Source organism: Impatiens glandulifera, chromosome 1 (genome assembly GCF_907164915.1).
Source record: "Impatiens glandulifera chromosome 1, dImpGla2.1, whole genome shotgun sequence".
Taxonomy (NCBI): Eukaryota; Viridiplantae; Streptophyta; class Magnoliopsida; order Ericales; family Balsaminaceae; genus Impatiens; species Impatiens glandulifera.
Window position 1 is genome coordinate 136,064,952 of NC_061862.1, and position 15,665 is coordinate 136,080,616.

Below are 15,665 nucleotides of genomic sequence, written 5' to 3' on the forward strand. Positions count from 1 at the left end.
GGTGGAAAGGAAGAAGAAAGGTGATTGGGGGAAGAAGGGAATGTTTGGGAAATGGGGGACATGTGGGGGATGGGGGTGGTGGGGGACCAACGGGGAGGGGAGTGAATGAGAGGAGAGAGGGAAAAGAAAAGAAAGAAAAAGAAAGAAAAAGAAAAAAAAAAAAAAAAATTAAAAAATGAAAAGGTTATTCAGGGGTATAATTGGAAAAAATTATAAAAAAAGGTTAAAAAACAAAAACAAATTTATTGAGGTTAAAAAACAAAATAGTTAAGTTTTTAGGGTCATATTATCAAATTTCCCTAAGATTTAACTAACTAGATTATTATTGTTGTTATCATTTAAATAAATAAGAACAACTTTTTTTTTTAGTTTAGGCACCATAATCAAAATGTATACATCTTTCTTATTTTATCATGTTATCAGTTCTTACATAACTATTTAAAATAAAACTATCTCTTTGATTTCATTCTTGTAGAGGCATAATAATGCCTACTACAAACCATAAAATAGAAAACATTAACCAAACTAAGGCCAGCAAGAACCCAATGATAGTAATCATAGTGACCTTTGTTAATATTACTAGAGACCCAACTTTCATTTCCTCCTCTCTTAGTAATCCCATCAATGCTAGTCATTATAAAGCTAGCTAATACTCCACCTAAACCAATGGAAATTGTCGAGAGATTAGTCGCAATGCTAGCCAAACCCTTAGGTAACTCACAAATATACAGCTCCGTTTGAGCAACCATATTCAGTGCCTCCGCCACACCCATCAACATGTATTGAGGCACTAGCCAAAACACCGACATTGGAACCATACCTTTCGGATTATCCACAAGCCCTTCTCTTATTGCAACAGACCGCCTCACACCCTCTACATAAGCTGCTACAACCATGGATAAAAATGACAAGAATATCCCTAGTCCCATCCTAGTAATGGGGTTCAACCGTGCAGGCCTTCCTAGAATGTAGGATGCGAATGGAATGAGTATGCGGTCATATACCAATAACCAAGAAACCAAGGAAATGATGGTGAATATGGAGAAGGTTGCTGCTGGTATTTGGAAGTTTTGTGTGATGTATCTGTCCATTGAACCGGCTTGCAAGACTGGGAATGATGGCTGGCTGAAATTTACTGACAGGAGGATACCTGTGGACCAAAGAGGGATTAGCATCATTAGTTTCTTCAAGGCTTCCACTTGATCCACACTGCAAAGGCTCCATGGATTTGAAGCACTTCCCTTTGGAGTAAGGTCCTCATTTCGATCTTCCATCATACAAGATTTGTTCAAAAACCTGAGTCCAAGAACCACTCATTAATTAGAGTTGAGAACCAAATCAATTGAATGTAGACAGTAGAATGGAGAGAAATCATAAATGTGTACCTTATTTTCTCGCTAGGAACAACTAATATAGAATTTATATCGTGGTGATACAACAAATCTTTTTCATTTGATGGCAACGGAAAATTTCTCTTCTTGAAAGAAGCTACAATCACTTGAATAAACCCTGTGATCAAGCTGGAATTCGGCTTTGATTTCACATACAAAGAGGAAGCCAAGAAGAAAGAAATGGCTGACAAGAACATGAGCACTAAAGGAACTCCAAAGCCAATTTTCCAGCCCAAGTTATCTTGAATATACACAATAAATGTCATAGCAATCACAACTGACAATGTGGAGGTAGCACTGTACCAGTTTATGTAAGTCTCCATGGCGCCTTTTCTGTTCAAGCTCTGTGCATTATCTTGGAGCTGATCTAGACCGAAAGCCATTGAAGCCGAACGGATACCCCCAGCTCCAATGGACATGAACAAGAACGAAGAACACAAGAACATGAAATGAAAGGTTGTTGGTGAGATACAGTTGTTGGATGAATCTACACATGGAGGAGGCCTTAATTGTGGAATCATAGTCGTCAGCCACAAAATTACTGTTCCCTATCATATAGAAAAAATGGAAGATCATGATTTGTGAAACATACAAATGAACTCAGATTCAGACAATAAATCTAGATTTATACCAGGAAGCTGAAAATGCAGCCATAGGCGATCATCCAGTAACGGGTAACAAAGGAATCAGAGAAGTAAGCACCGATTAGGGGGAATAAATTGGTAGCGGTGGACCAACAATAGAGAAGATTGGAAGCAGACATCATCTCGAAATGGTATTGATTCATCAAGTAGGTTATCATGTTCAATGACATTCCAATACTGGCAACTCTTTCGAATGTCTCGTTGGCTGAAATGATAATACTAAATTGAATTGCACAAAACAGGAAAAAGAAAGAAGAAGAAGAGTAAGTTCAAACCTATGATGAAAGGAATGGTTCGAAAACCTCCCTTCTTATTATAGCCCTGTTCGAGAAGAGGAGCTTCTTTCATTTCCGTTTTCTCTTCGTACATGTTATTCACCATTAAGAGGCTGCTCGGAGCTCTTCTCCGGCAGACTCAGCCACTAGCCTCCAGTATTAACCGTTTGTTTTCTGTCCGTTTTCCGAGGACGGATCCAATTCTATACACTTTTCCATATATTTTCCTTTTCATTGACTCTTTCGATAGGTAAACAATTAAAATAAAGATAGATAGGGTTAAAGAATTCTAAATGAAAGCTAGGACCAGCATTAACATTTCACTCGGTAGGAGAGAAAAAAAAAATCACTCGAACATCGTGTTTGTGACCAAATCCGTTGAACATGGTCCCGAACAAGACCATACTCTGGGACAAAAATTTTCCGAAAAGTCATTTAAAGAAAATATATAAATTATCTCTCTTCCGGAACATGGTTATGTTAAAAAAAAATACTCTCGAATATGGCCATTTTCTTAGAAATTTGTTTTTCCTCTCCACCCGAACATAGTCATTTTTAGGGATGACAATGGGGCGGTTCGGGACGGGAAATGCATTTATCATTTCAACCTCGTTTTTACTTCGGAGATTTTTTACTACCATCCTTGTCCCATTCAATTTCAGGGAATCCCCGCATAGCACAGTTTATACCATATTTTATAAATAAAGATATTTTCAATATAACATATATTGTAATATATGTCGCGGTCGTAATCGTCGTTGAAGAAACCCTCGATTACAGTCGCAAAGAAATCACACACCATTCGTTGCCGTGCGAACTGTGCCATCTGTGCGATTTGTGCGATTTGTGCGATCCGTGTTCCGTGTGCGTCGTGATTTCATCTCTCGGTCGGAAGGGTCGTCTTTTCGCAGAAATCTACTAAATCTACTCATCGATCTCTCGGTCAAGATTAGAGTACATCAGGAAATCAATTTCAAACCTATGTGTATTGTAAAGTTATTAAAAGCTTCGCTGACACGAATCTGTCCGTGTCGGCCACTTTAAATATGACTTTTGCAAACATTGTAGTTCAGTAGTACGGGAAGTTCCCTCTTTGTCAACAGTTGGTACAAGCCCGACCAACTCTCTTAATCGGGCAATGGGTGAATCCAACACATGCTTCCTTGATCCTAAGATAGAAAATTCGAATGCAACTAACCTCCACATAGGCTTAGGAGAGAATCACACAAATATCCTCTTTGAAAATCATGGGTCTCCAAAGCCAGGAGGAAATGGTGGAAATCTGACTGGCGTGAGCAAGAGCAATAATAAGGATTTTGCAGTCAACACGCCATGTATGTTTTCTACCAATCCCCATAACACTCATTAGATGAATGAAAATGATAATAGAACTGTTAGTGGAATACATGCTGATAGCCTAGATTGTGATAGTCTAGGACATGCTCTAGGAAAAGATAGAGTAGTTCTAGAAAATAGTCTAGGAAATAAAAATGCACAGGTCATTAACTCAGATTCTAATGGGAATCAAATTCAACTTGAGACTATTGAGATACCTCACTCAGACGAAGAAGCAGAGAAAATAATTCAGAAATAATTGGAAAGAGAAAAAATTAATGCAGAAAATCTGGGTGAAACAGGAAAAATGCAAAGAATGGTAGCGAAAGTATTGGGTAAAGAAACAGACCCGAGGAAATGGAGGGTTGGTTTTAATGAAAGGGCCAATCTGAAAAGACTTAGAAATCAGATAACGAAGTTATTGATACTGGGAAAGAAAGGCCAAATCGTTTTAAGCAAAGAGAAAAGCCAACAGTACACAGAGCAACTCAACCTACATTACCTACAAGACTGTAATCTCCTAAAAAAAAGGAGTACGATACTATTGTGAGTTGGTCTGTTGAAACTTTGAGAGAGCTCTCTAAATGCCCAAAACCAGAGTCTACTTCATCAAGAACAATTCTAATTGGAATATAGACCAGGTCTGGAAGAAAGCTGAAAACAAAGAAAAACTCAAGGGAAGGATTAGAAAACAGGGCAAAACCAGAGTAACGAGCAGAATGAACAACATAAATAGAATGTAGGGCAGAAGAGCATAGGGGAAACAAAAGCTGACAATCCAGTTCAAGAGAGGGGAAAGATTTTCCTTGGAACATTTAAGCCAAAAGTTGAAATTATCGATTCCCCGTTTGAATTCAAACTACCCCAAGAAGTTGAGGAAAACTGCGTAAAGTCATAGAAGAATGTCATAGTGGGCAACTTCATCGGAAGAAACAATGTGCCATTTCTAGTAACCAAAAAAATTCTAATGAAACAATTGGGGGAAAATGGTCTAGAAAAGGTAACATCAAACATTCATGACTTGTACTTTCTCAAATTCAAAGAAGGATCAGATCTCGAAAATATTCTGATCAATGGGCACACATTTGTTAGAAAAAACTACATGAAACTCGAAAAATGGACAGAAGGTATGAACCTCTTCAGCAAGCCCAAAGAAACTGCGCAAATCTGGTTCCAATTGCGCAACATCCCTCCCCACATGTATAACCCTGAAGCATTAAGTCACTTTGCGAGCCTATTGGGGAGTCCACAATACATGGACCCAACTACAGAAAAAGGTGAGCATATGACTTATGCTAGGATGTGCATTGAGATACACCCGAGATCAAATCTTCCATACCAGATGACGGTAACAGACAGAAAAGGTGAACCCACAATTATGAGAATCTCATATGAGTGGAGGCCGAATAGATGCTTTGACTGTAATACATTCGAATATGTCTGTTATAAGTGCCCGAAAATAATTGAAGAAGAAAGGAAGAAGAAGATCGAGAAAGAGACATAAAAGAAACAGAAAGAAGAACAAGAAATGTTGGAAAAGGAAAAAGTTGAGAATGAAAGGCAGAAAATGGTTACTAAAGAATCAGTATTGAGTAAAGAGAAGGATCAAAATAAGGAAGGAAATTCAGAACATGGTTTTGAAGAACAGAGGAAGGAAGATAGAGTGGTAAGAGATTCAGAATCAAAGGCTGAGAATGAGAGGTAACAAAGAAACTTGAACTGGAAGCAAGAATCAATACTGAAGAGGTTGTGGAAAGGGAAAGTGTGGGAGAAAGTAAGAAAGGGGAAGTGGGTGAAGGAAATGGGAAAGATAAAGAAGAGGTCGTTGAATCGATTGAAACTGTACAATCTCCAATTCAAAAAAAAGTTGACCAGAGAAACACAAAAATCCCAAAACAAGAAGGTAAGAAAATTAAGGAAAATACAATTCCTTATAGCCCTGCTATATGGGAAAAACATAAAGGAAGAAATAGTAAAGGAAGGGGAAGTAAAGCTGGAACATCTTCTTTTCATTAATGAACTTAATGACATGAAATATTAGAGGGTTAAATGACCCTATAAAAAGAAGAGAAGTTAGAAGAATAGCAGAAAAGAATGAAATCACAGTATTTGGAATTATTGAAACAAAAGTTAGACAAAGTCAAATAGAGAATGTTGCTCAGGGTTTTTTTAAAGAAGAATGAGAATTTATTCATAACTCTGATGGGATTAAAAGTAGAATCTGGATAGGATGGGATAAAAGAAGGGTTGAAATCAAGAAATTTTTTGAAAGCAAGCAAGTTATTTTGACAGAGGTTATCAATCTGGTGACAAGGGCAAAAATATTCTTTGCGGTAGTCTATGCAAGCAACTCTGGGACAAAGAGGAAGACACTTTGGAATGATTTGAGAAGAAACATTACGGACGACGAACTTTGGGTTATTATGGAAGATTTTAACGTTACAAGATTCAGAAATGAAAGAGAGCTTGAGACAGACATAACACAAGACATGCAGGATTTCAATGAATGCATTCGAGACATAAACTGCATTGAACCGTCTTTCTCAGGTAATCTATTTTCATGGTCAACTACAAGAGGGGCGAACAACATGAGAAAGAGCAGAATTGATAGAGGCCTAGTGAAGGAAAAATGGGTGGAATTTTACCCAAGAAGCCAAATCCAGGTTTTGCAATCAGGTATCTCTGATCACTGCCTTTTGAAATTCTTTTGGGAAAAGGAGAAAAAACAGAAAAGACCCTTTAAGTTCTTCAACTTCTGGATGAAAGATGAAGAATTTAATAAAATCCTTAATGAAACTTGGAACATCAGAATTAATGGAACAAAAATGTTTAGAGTTTGTGAGAAACTAAGATTACTGAAAGGGAAGCTGAATAAACTAGACCGGAAAAAATATAGTGGGATTTCTAAAAGAGTAGAGGAAGCCAGAACGAAACTGGAGGAAATACAAAGCAAGGCACTAAGAGCCCCAAATCTACCTTATAACAGGGAAGAGGAAAAAGAGGCTCTTACGCGATTCAGAGACCTCTGTTCTAAAGAGGAAAGTTTTGCTAAGCAAAAATTTAGAGAAAATTGGCTTTCATTAGGAGACAAAAATACTTCTTTCTTCTATAAAAAAATGTTCATCAAGGAATTTCAGAAATCAGGTCCTAAGGCTCACAAACTCAGATAGAGATGTTTTACAGGGACAAAAGGCAGTTCATGATGAAACACCAAATTTCTACAAAGAGCTGATTGGAACGGAAACTAGCACAATAATAGAGGACAACCGAAGATTGCTTTAACAGATTGTGCAAAAGAAAATCAGTGAAGAAAGTGGTAATAAATTGATTACATGAGTCAGTATGGAAGAAGTTATAAAAGTTGTGTTTTCGATGAAAGAGGATAAAAGCCTAGGGCCAGATGGTTTCAACGCGAACTTCTTCAAAGAAAACTGGGAAATAGTGGGTAAAGATGTAAGCGAAGGGGTTTTGGAATTCTTCCAAAACAGGAAAATGTTGAAACAATGGAACATCACAGTGTTGAATTTGATTCCTAAGAATTCAATTCCGAAAAAAATTCAGGACTTTCGTCCTATTTCATGCTGCAATGTTATTTACAAAATTATTTCAAAAATTATTTCGCAACGTTTGAAAACAGTTATTGATAAACTTGTAGGATTAGGGCAATCAACATTTATTCCCAAACGCTCTATTTCCCATAACATCCTACTCATGCAGAGCTTATTGAATGGATATGGCAAGAAAAACATATCGCCACGTGTGGCTTTCAAAATTGACATTAAAAAGTTTTTGACTCGATCAGATGAGGATTAATCCACGAATTCCTCCTTGCTGCAGGTTTTCCAATTATTTTCATTGATTGGATTATGCAATGTGTTTCCACTCCTCACTTTGTTGTGAGCGTGAATGGTATTCATGGAGGCTTTTTCAAGGGTGAAAGGGGAGTAAGGCAAGGAGATCCTATATCTCCTTACCTATTCGTCTTAATAATGGAAATTCTTGACTGCATTTTAAAAATATTTCTGAGAAGTCATCATTTCAAATTTCACCCGTACTGCAAAGAAGAAGCAATAACCCATATATGTTTTGTAGATGATCTATTTTTGTGGCTTATGCGGATGTTGAATCTGTTAGTATAATCAAAGAAGCTCTAACAATCTTTTCGAGTATTATAGGTCTATACATCAATGAGGACAAAAGTCATGCTTTCTATGGAGGGGTTAATGAAGAAAGGAAAGAAAACATTTTCAATATTATGGGAATCAAGGAAGGTGAACTACTAGTGAAATACCTTGGAGTATCACTGTCATCAAAACAACTCCGATACAATCACTTTAGACAACTGGTAGAAAAGGTTAGAAATTCTTTCTTGGGTTGGGCTACGAAAAAACTGTCTTATACAGGTAGAATCGAGCTCATTAAAAGAGTCATTTTTGGAATTATTGGCTACTGGGCACAACAAATAGTCATCCCAAAGAAAGTAATGGTTGAACTCGATAGAATCATGAGAGACTACATATTAGGAACACAAGGCAGAGGAGGAAAAAAAGTCAAATGGGAGGATGTTTGCACTCCCATAGAAGAAGGAGGACTATGAATAAAAAATTGTGTTGAATGGAACAAAGCCCTCACCATTAAGAGCTTATGGGAGTTAGAGCAAAAAGCGGACTCCCTATGGGTCAAATGGGTGCATACAAGATTTATGAAAGAAGAGCAGAGTATCTGGACACTAAGCATCAACGAAAGAATGGCATGGTCATTGAAGAAAATCCTAAAAACAAGAAAAGATGCCTTTCAAATGGTGAAAACCACAATTGGAAATGGAAGAAGGGTACTATTCTGGCATGATCCTTGGCTGGATAATATTCCCATTATATTCAAAGAAGAAATGCAAGGAAACATAGTTAGAAGAGAATACATCAAGTACTCATTTAGAGACGTATATGAAGGCAGATGTGATTCATTTTTGAGACATATTCCAGAAGGTGATAGAATCCTAAACCTAATGAGGCAGAAGAAACTCAATGAAAATAATGATGAAATAAGCTGGAAAACAGAAAGCAATGAGAAGTTTATTATAGGAAAGGCATGGGAAATGGTTAGAACAAGAGGACATGAGGTATATTGACATAATATGGTATGGTCTCCATTTCTCGTCACCAATTTATTCTCTGGCTGGTATACAGGAAAATGTTGACAACAAAAGACAGAATTCGAAAATATATAAACATTCCTGATATCAACTGTGTCCTATGTTCGGGAGTTGAGGAAAGCATAAACCATTTATTTGGGGAATGCTCTTTTGTAATACAAATCTGGAGGATGTATGCTGCAAACATGAACATCATCAACTTTCCAAGAATATGGGAAGAAATCCAAGAGTGGATAAAGAATAAAGCAAAAGGAAGATCCTTCTATGTAAGTATGTTGAAATGCTACTTGGGAGCAGTAATCTATAATATCTAGAAAGAAAGAAATTCAAGAACTCAAAGTGGAAGAAGTAGAACCGCTGAAGATATTTGGAGAGATATAACTTCAGATGGAAATGCACTCATTCAATCCTAGAGAGGAATCGAAAGGAATTAAGAGAATAAAAAGCTTTGTCATATATGAGATATTTCGTTTGAGAAGGTCACAAGTAGAATAAAAATAAAAACGCTATAGGTGCTAATTGATTATTGTTATTGTCTGTAATTCAAATTGATTCATTGTCAAATCTAGAAATTGTCTAGATCTGATCTTAAACTTTTGTATTTTTTCCCTCTTTTGGGTTTTTTAATGAAATGGCACTAAGCTGTTTTCCCAAAAAAAAATATTGTAATATATTAAAAATTTATATTGTTTTTTTTTGAATAAATGAGAGCTAACATGACAACTCCACAGTCATGACTTACCGCTTAAACTCAAAGCGCTCAATATGGAATCGAACCTATGACCTTTTGGTCTCTTAAGCCGACTCTTACTACTATACTACCTTTGTAAGATTAAAAATTTATATTATTATATAGAAATAACTTAAAACTCTTATAAAATATAATAAATAAATAAATATATTGGTAATTTTATATATTTAATTGTGTTTTTAGTGTTTAAGGCATAATCGAGATGAAATCGGAGCGGGGGACACAAATATCATCCTCACCCCATCCCTAGTCAACTACCGGTCAAACTGAGAAAAACCGCCCTAAACGAGGAAATTCAGTTCGATTACCGTATGATAGTTTCAAATTGTCATTTTAGGTCGTGAAAGACTTTAGGAAGTCTAGGTGCCTTTGAGGGTGTGGTCTTGGTAGGGGTGGTTGTACCTACTTTAGGTTGTGAAGGTTTACTTGAGATTGTCTTTTGAAGTGATTGCTTATGCCAGGCAGTGGTTACCTAATGTACTTATGTCTTTTTATTTCTTGGGAAACGACTTGAAAGTGGGGTAGCGTTGACTGGTTTTCTCTCACTCCCTTCTTTTTGATGGCGTCATCGAGATTATTGCCAGTTTTCTAAAGATGCTATGAAACCTGCCAAACGAGCAATTATTCCTTTAGGCATCAAACTTCTAGCCATATTCAAGTACAACGGAAAAAATGACCCGTCAATCTTTTTCAAAATATACACTTCTGCAATGACTCTATTGCGACTTGGAAAACTAATTGTTCTCCACTTATTCCCTTAGTACCTTGATGACACTACTCTACGCTGGTATCACCAGTAAAAGATAATCCATCTATATAACATAGAGGAACTGGCTGCAGCATGTTGGAATTTTTAAACTAGTTCTATAAATTCCATTAATGAATGGAAATTAGAATATGGATAATAAAATCAAATGAAATTCACATGAAATTCAAACGTGAATTAAAGGGTGAAATTTGATCCAAATGTATAATTTAAATCAATTAATTTAAATTAATTGATCTAAAATGTCTTGATGACCAATTAACAAAATGTTGTTAATTTGTAGTGTAACTTACATGAGTTTGTTATTATTATTATTATTTGTTATGATAATTTATATTATTATTAACAAATTGGAAAACCATGTAATGTTAGTATTGAATTGTAAATGCCTTAATTGTTTTGGCAAACGATTACTTTATAATGAAGAGAAAAACGTTAAGGTAATGAAGAGGCAGACAATGCCAACCGTTGGATCAAATGATGATTTTATTTAATGGTTTAACTTTCAACAATATAAGACCTCTCATCTCTAATCAAAAACAACTTCTTCATTTTTCATTATTTCTCACTCTAGAATTCCAAAAGTCTTCTTCTTGTTTTGTGAGTGTTCTTCGAGTTCTGTGTTCGATTTTTCCGTTGAAACCCGGTGATATTTTAGGTACTTTATCAAGTTTGTTGTGTAGTAATTTCGGTGCTGAATCACTACTAGATTCGTTGTACCCTGGGAGACAGCCATCTGTGACAAGCTCTAGCACACGGGGAGACGGTGGAACTGTTTTAAGGGAAATGTGTTTAACACATGCCTCGAATCAACCATCAAATGCGGTGATATTGTTCTTCGTATATCTTATTTTATTTTTATTTATTTGTAACATCGTATGTATATATATTTTTCTGTTATTTTTCAAGACAAGATTTCTAACAATCTTAAAACTGTTTCTTTGTGCTAAGCTATTTAAGAGCTTGCACCATCGAATATATTTTTTTTGTCTTTGATGTTTCAGAAAAACGAGTCGCGATGTTGTGGAAGAGATGATGTTCATTTCGAAAAAATGAAAAAAATTCATCTTAAGGAATCAACAAATAAAGATAAGTCTTTAGTGCATATAAATATGTTTGATTATTAACACATATGTTTTTATGCTGTTAAAGCTTAGTTTTATAAGCTAATATATTTTGATATAAAAATTTTCTCCAGAAACATTAATTTGTATATTCATTATACAAATGTTATATAGAAAATAAATTAGAACACAATAATTTAATTTGTTCTAGTCTTATTTAAAGATTTGTTTGGTTATTAAAATTATTAATAATAATGAATGAAAATAAGAAAGTAACTAATATGTTAGCTTTCAATTTTTATAAAATTTATGGTGTTAAAATTAATTATAATTGAAACATATGGTTTCAGTTTTAAAATAATTAATTATAATATATACCTTCTTTTTAATTAAACAATATAATTAATAAGAATATGGTAGGATGATTTAATAAATAAAGAGAGATGAAATCTTTATTTATACATTGTTTTATATATTACATTTTATTATGGTAATAAGTTATCGTTTTAAATGTGTATATATTCATTGGTTGACAGAGTCTAGTCAAATATGAAGTATAAGTTGTCTCTAGAAAGAAGACAAAAGGTCATAAAAGCGGTACAACAATGAAATGGCGCATTGGTGCAGTGGTTCAAAGTTCAGACGCAATGGTGCGTGACGGAAGGGAGGCCCCCTGTTCAAATCCAACTGATAAGATGATTTCTTTTGTAGAAATCAGACGTGATAAAATGACATTAGTCATTTACGTTGATTTCTTTTATAGAAATCGGACGTGATAAAATGACACTAGTCATTTATGGTGGAACCATTCAAATTTCTTGTATAGAAATTATTAGATGAATGGAGCCAATGATTTCTTTCATAGAAATCTGATGTGTTATAAAATGACACTAGTCATTTATGTTGAAACCATTCCAATTTCTTTTGTAGAAATTATGAGTTGAATGGGGGTAATCAATGATTTCTTTATAGAAATCAGATTTGTTAAAATGACTCTAGTCATTGATATTAAAACCATTTCAATTACTTGTGTAGAAATTATGAGTTGAATGTGTAGTCAATGATTTCTTGGTAGAAATCAGACTCGTTAAAATGACTCTATCCATTAATGTTGGAGATGAATGAGGTAGTTAATGATTTCTTTATAGAAATCAGACTTGAGTCATTGATGTGAAAATTATTAAAATTTTCTTGTGTAAAAATTATTAAATGAAATGAAATGGGGGCACTATAGAAATTATGTGATTCATAATGACAGAAAATGAAGGTCATATGTATAATGAGATTAAATAAGTTATTTGTTTTAGAACTTATTCTAATCATGCATTTAAAGAGGCATGACTATGTTAGTCGAAATTGTCTTCGCAAAAATTGTCTCGGTGAGAACAATCTACTCAGATTTATTTTGAGCATGCATAGTCGCTTCACGCCGATTATTGTTCAAAACATGGCAATGTAAGTGCTTCGATTAATATAAGAAATATATTTGATTATGTGCTAATTGATTATTAATATAAATCATACATATTAGCTAATAATATGATGATTATGTTATTCATAATAAGTATGATTATCTAGAATTTTATATATATATATATATATATATATATATATATATATATATATATATATATATATATATATATATATATATATATATATATATATATATATATATATATATAAATTAAGATTTATTTTAATAGATAATTTTAAAATTTGTCACAAATCATGTGTTCTTTGATTGACAAAAAATTGTTATAGAATGTTGAAGGTCATCTAATTAATTAAGAAACAAATAATTGATGACATGAATATTTATTTTTATAATTAGTTAGTTTTATATTCGATTAAAGATAAATGATCAACATTCTAATTAAGTGTAATAATTAATATTCTAATTAATTATTATATATTTTTTAAACGGTATTTTTAATGATAAATGAAGTTGTATATATATTTGTTTAAGAATATATATGACATATTATGTATCTGATTTATTGACTATATATATTATAGTTGTTTTGTGATCGTGGTGACTAAAATGAAAGAAGAATAATATATAATATCATATATATATATGGATATATTAATTTTGGTTTAATATAATATATTTGATAATTTTGAAATCAAATAATTACAAGCAAAGTATTGTTTGATTTGAGAATAATGTGGCAAATGTGCCGATATTACGGGATGCAAACGTGCAACCGAAAATAAATGTTTAAGCGACTTCGGTCAAAGATGCTTGAAACATTATGATTTCTTTTGTATAAATCATGTGATATGGTGAATATTTATTTGATTAAATATTCTAATTTCTTTTATAGAAATTAAGTGTTGAAATAAATATTTTAATTGATTAAATATTTTAATTTCCTATGTAGAGATTATGTGAAGAATGATTTATATATGAATAAACATTCTAATCTCTTGTATAGAAATTATATTTTATTCAATTAAATATTTATGATATAGTTATCTTATTCATTGTATGATAAGTATAACAAAAGAAATTTGTAAAAGAATTGTGTGACAATTTCTTGATTAGAAAATCATTGATTTAAATCATATAAGTGTGTGATTTAAAAAAATGGTACAAACACGAATGTGGGGGCAAATATTTTTATTGATTATAACACAAAAATAATTGTGTATATTACGATAAATAAAAAGATAATTTATTGTTAGAGAAATATGTTCTCTATAAAAGATAAAGTTGCGCAACTTTACAAAAAGAAAGAAAATAACAAGAAAATGTCTTGTTTATATTTGCTGAGTTGGTGTTCAAATCAATATTTTATATTTGAGGATTTTGAAATCAAGAAATGTGTCATATTTTGACATTATTTTCATAAAACTTTGAAGAACCAATGTCTTCAAAAAGATTTTATGAAATAAATGAAAAAGAAAGTTTATAAAGTCTTGATATGACTTATAACAAATTTTATAATAATGATATGAAAATTTGATCATACTTTTATTAAAAAATGGATGTGACAATTATATATATCATGAAGACACTGAAAATTATTTCATTACGTGTCTTTTGTATGATATTTTTATCGTTGAAAATTACGATAAAAATGATTAAATCCATAAAGGATATGAATTGCACTAAACGAAATATCATGTTGTTATCAAATGATATATTGATATTATTAAATGAAAGACTTTACGTCTTAAAGTGAATATGTTTACACTTAGAAGTGCAATCTACGTATGGATAGATTAAACGTTATAATCTATATTTTTGACTTATGTCGAAAAATAAAATATTTTTATGTAAAATATATAATCGTTTACACGAAGGCAGAATAGTTCAAAGACATTTTGTCTACTAGTTAGCCAAGTAAACAATATTTTCATAAAAAATTAAATGATAAGCATGTACGAATGACTATGCTTCTTATTAGAAGATGTTCCAATGTTAACTAAGAATGTACCAACATAAATTTCTAATTATTATGATAGTAATTAGAAATTGGACAAGTTTAGAGTCAGTGACAAGTCTAGACATACACGTCTTAGACATAATGTCATTATACTATACTCTCTAATGGAGTTATCAAATTTGACTATGTAAGTCAAAGATAACATTGTGGATCCACAAATCAGATTATTGAATAGAGAGATAGTTTGAAGTCTTTTGAGACATTAGCCTACTATAAGTTGGTATGAAGGAAAACCCAACCTATGCAGACTGGAGATCCCAAGAACTAGGTTCAATGGGACAACCTAATTGTACTAACTTGGAAAGTTATTGTTGAGGATTAATCCTAAAACGAAACAATATATATTTTGACGAGGATAAGCATATCGCTTTTAATGATTCTTTGTGAGCAAAGAGATCACCTATGTGAGGGAGAAGTGGGGCCGCTTCGAAAGAATTGCACGGCTCAATTCTAGACCCTCTCACAGAACCAGGCGCGTGTTCCATGGCCAAAATGGACACATCCATGAGAGTTTGACATGTATCAGGGAGAATTCTATGTGAAAGTGTGTAATCGTTTACACAAAAGGCAGAATAGTTCAAGGACATCGAGTCTACTAATCAGCTAGTAAAGTTATATGCTTTCACAAGGGAAGGTTCAAAGGGTTACACCTACCTATCCTATGTAGAATTCAACTGTTGAACCTTCACCGGGTTAATCTTTCAATTTCCATTAATGTGGGGGATTGTTGGAATTTTTAAACTAGTTCTATAAATTCCATTAATTAATGGAAATTAGAATATGGATAATAAAATCAAATGAAATTCACATGAAATTCAAACGTGAATTAAAG

At 33.2% G+C, this 15,665-nt stretch overlaps 1 protein-coding gene across 1 annotated transcript; it reads right to left on the reverse strand.

Annotated features, from left to right (window-relative positions):
* Positions 1 to 419: 419 nt before the first annotated feature.
* LOC124938919 (protein NRT1/ PTR FAMILY 1.2-like) lies at positions 420 to 2,439 on the reverse strand. The gene is made up of 4 exons (XM_047479442.1): positions 2,311 to 2,439; positions 2,023 to 2,240; positions 1,386 to 1,939; positions 420 to 1,296 (listed from the first exon to the last, which is right to left on the reverse strand). The coding sequence occupies exons 1-4, from the start codon at positions 2,414 to 2,416 to the stop codon at positions 450 to 452; spliced, it is 1,725 nt and encodes a 574-aa protein (XP_047335398.1). The 5' UTR covers positions 2,417 to 2,439; the 3' UTR covers positions 420 to 449.
* Between the last annotated feature and the right edge of the window lie 13,226 nt (positions 2,440 to 15,665).

Excerpts from the sequence above, each read along its gene's own strand:
- LOC124938919 (XM_047479442.1), bottom strand. The coding sequence starts at position 2,416 with ATGGTGAATAACATGTACGAAGAGAAAACGGAAATGAAAGAAGCTCCT. Across the intron at positions 2,241-2,310 it reads AACCATTCCTTTCATCATAG|CCAACGAGACATTCGAAAGA; the intron begins GTTTGAACTTAC and ends TTATCATTTCAG. Across the intron at positions 1,297-1,385 it reads GTTCCTAGCGAGAAAATAAG|GTTTTTGAACAAATCTTGTA; the intron begins GTACACATTTAT and ends TCTTGGACTCAG.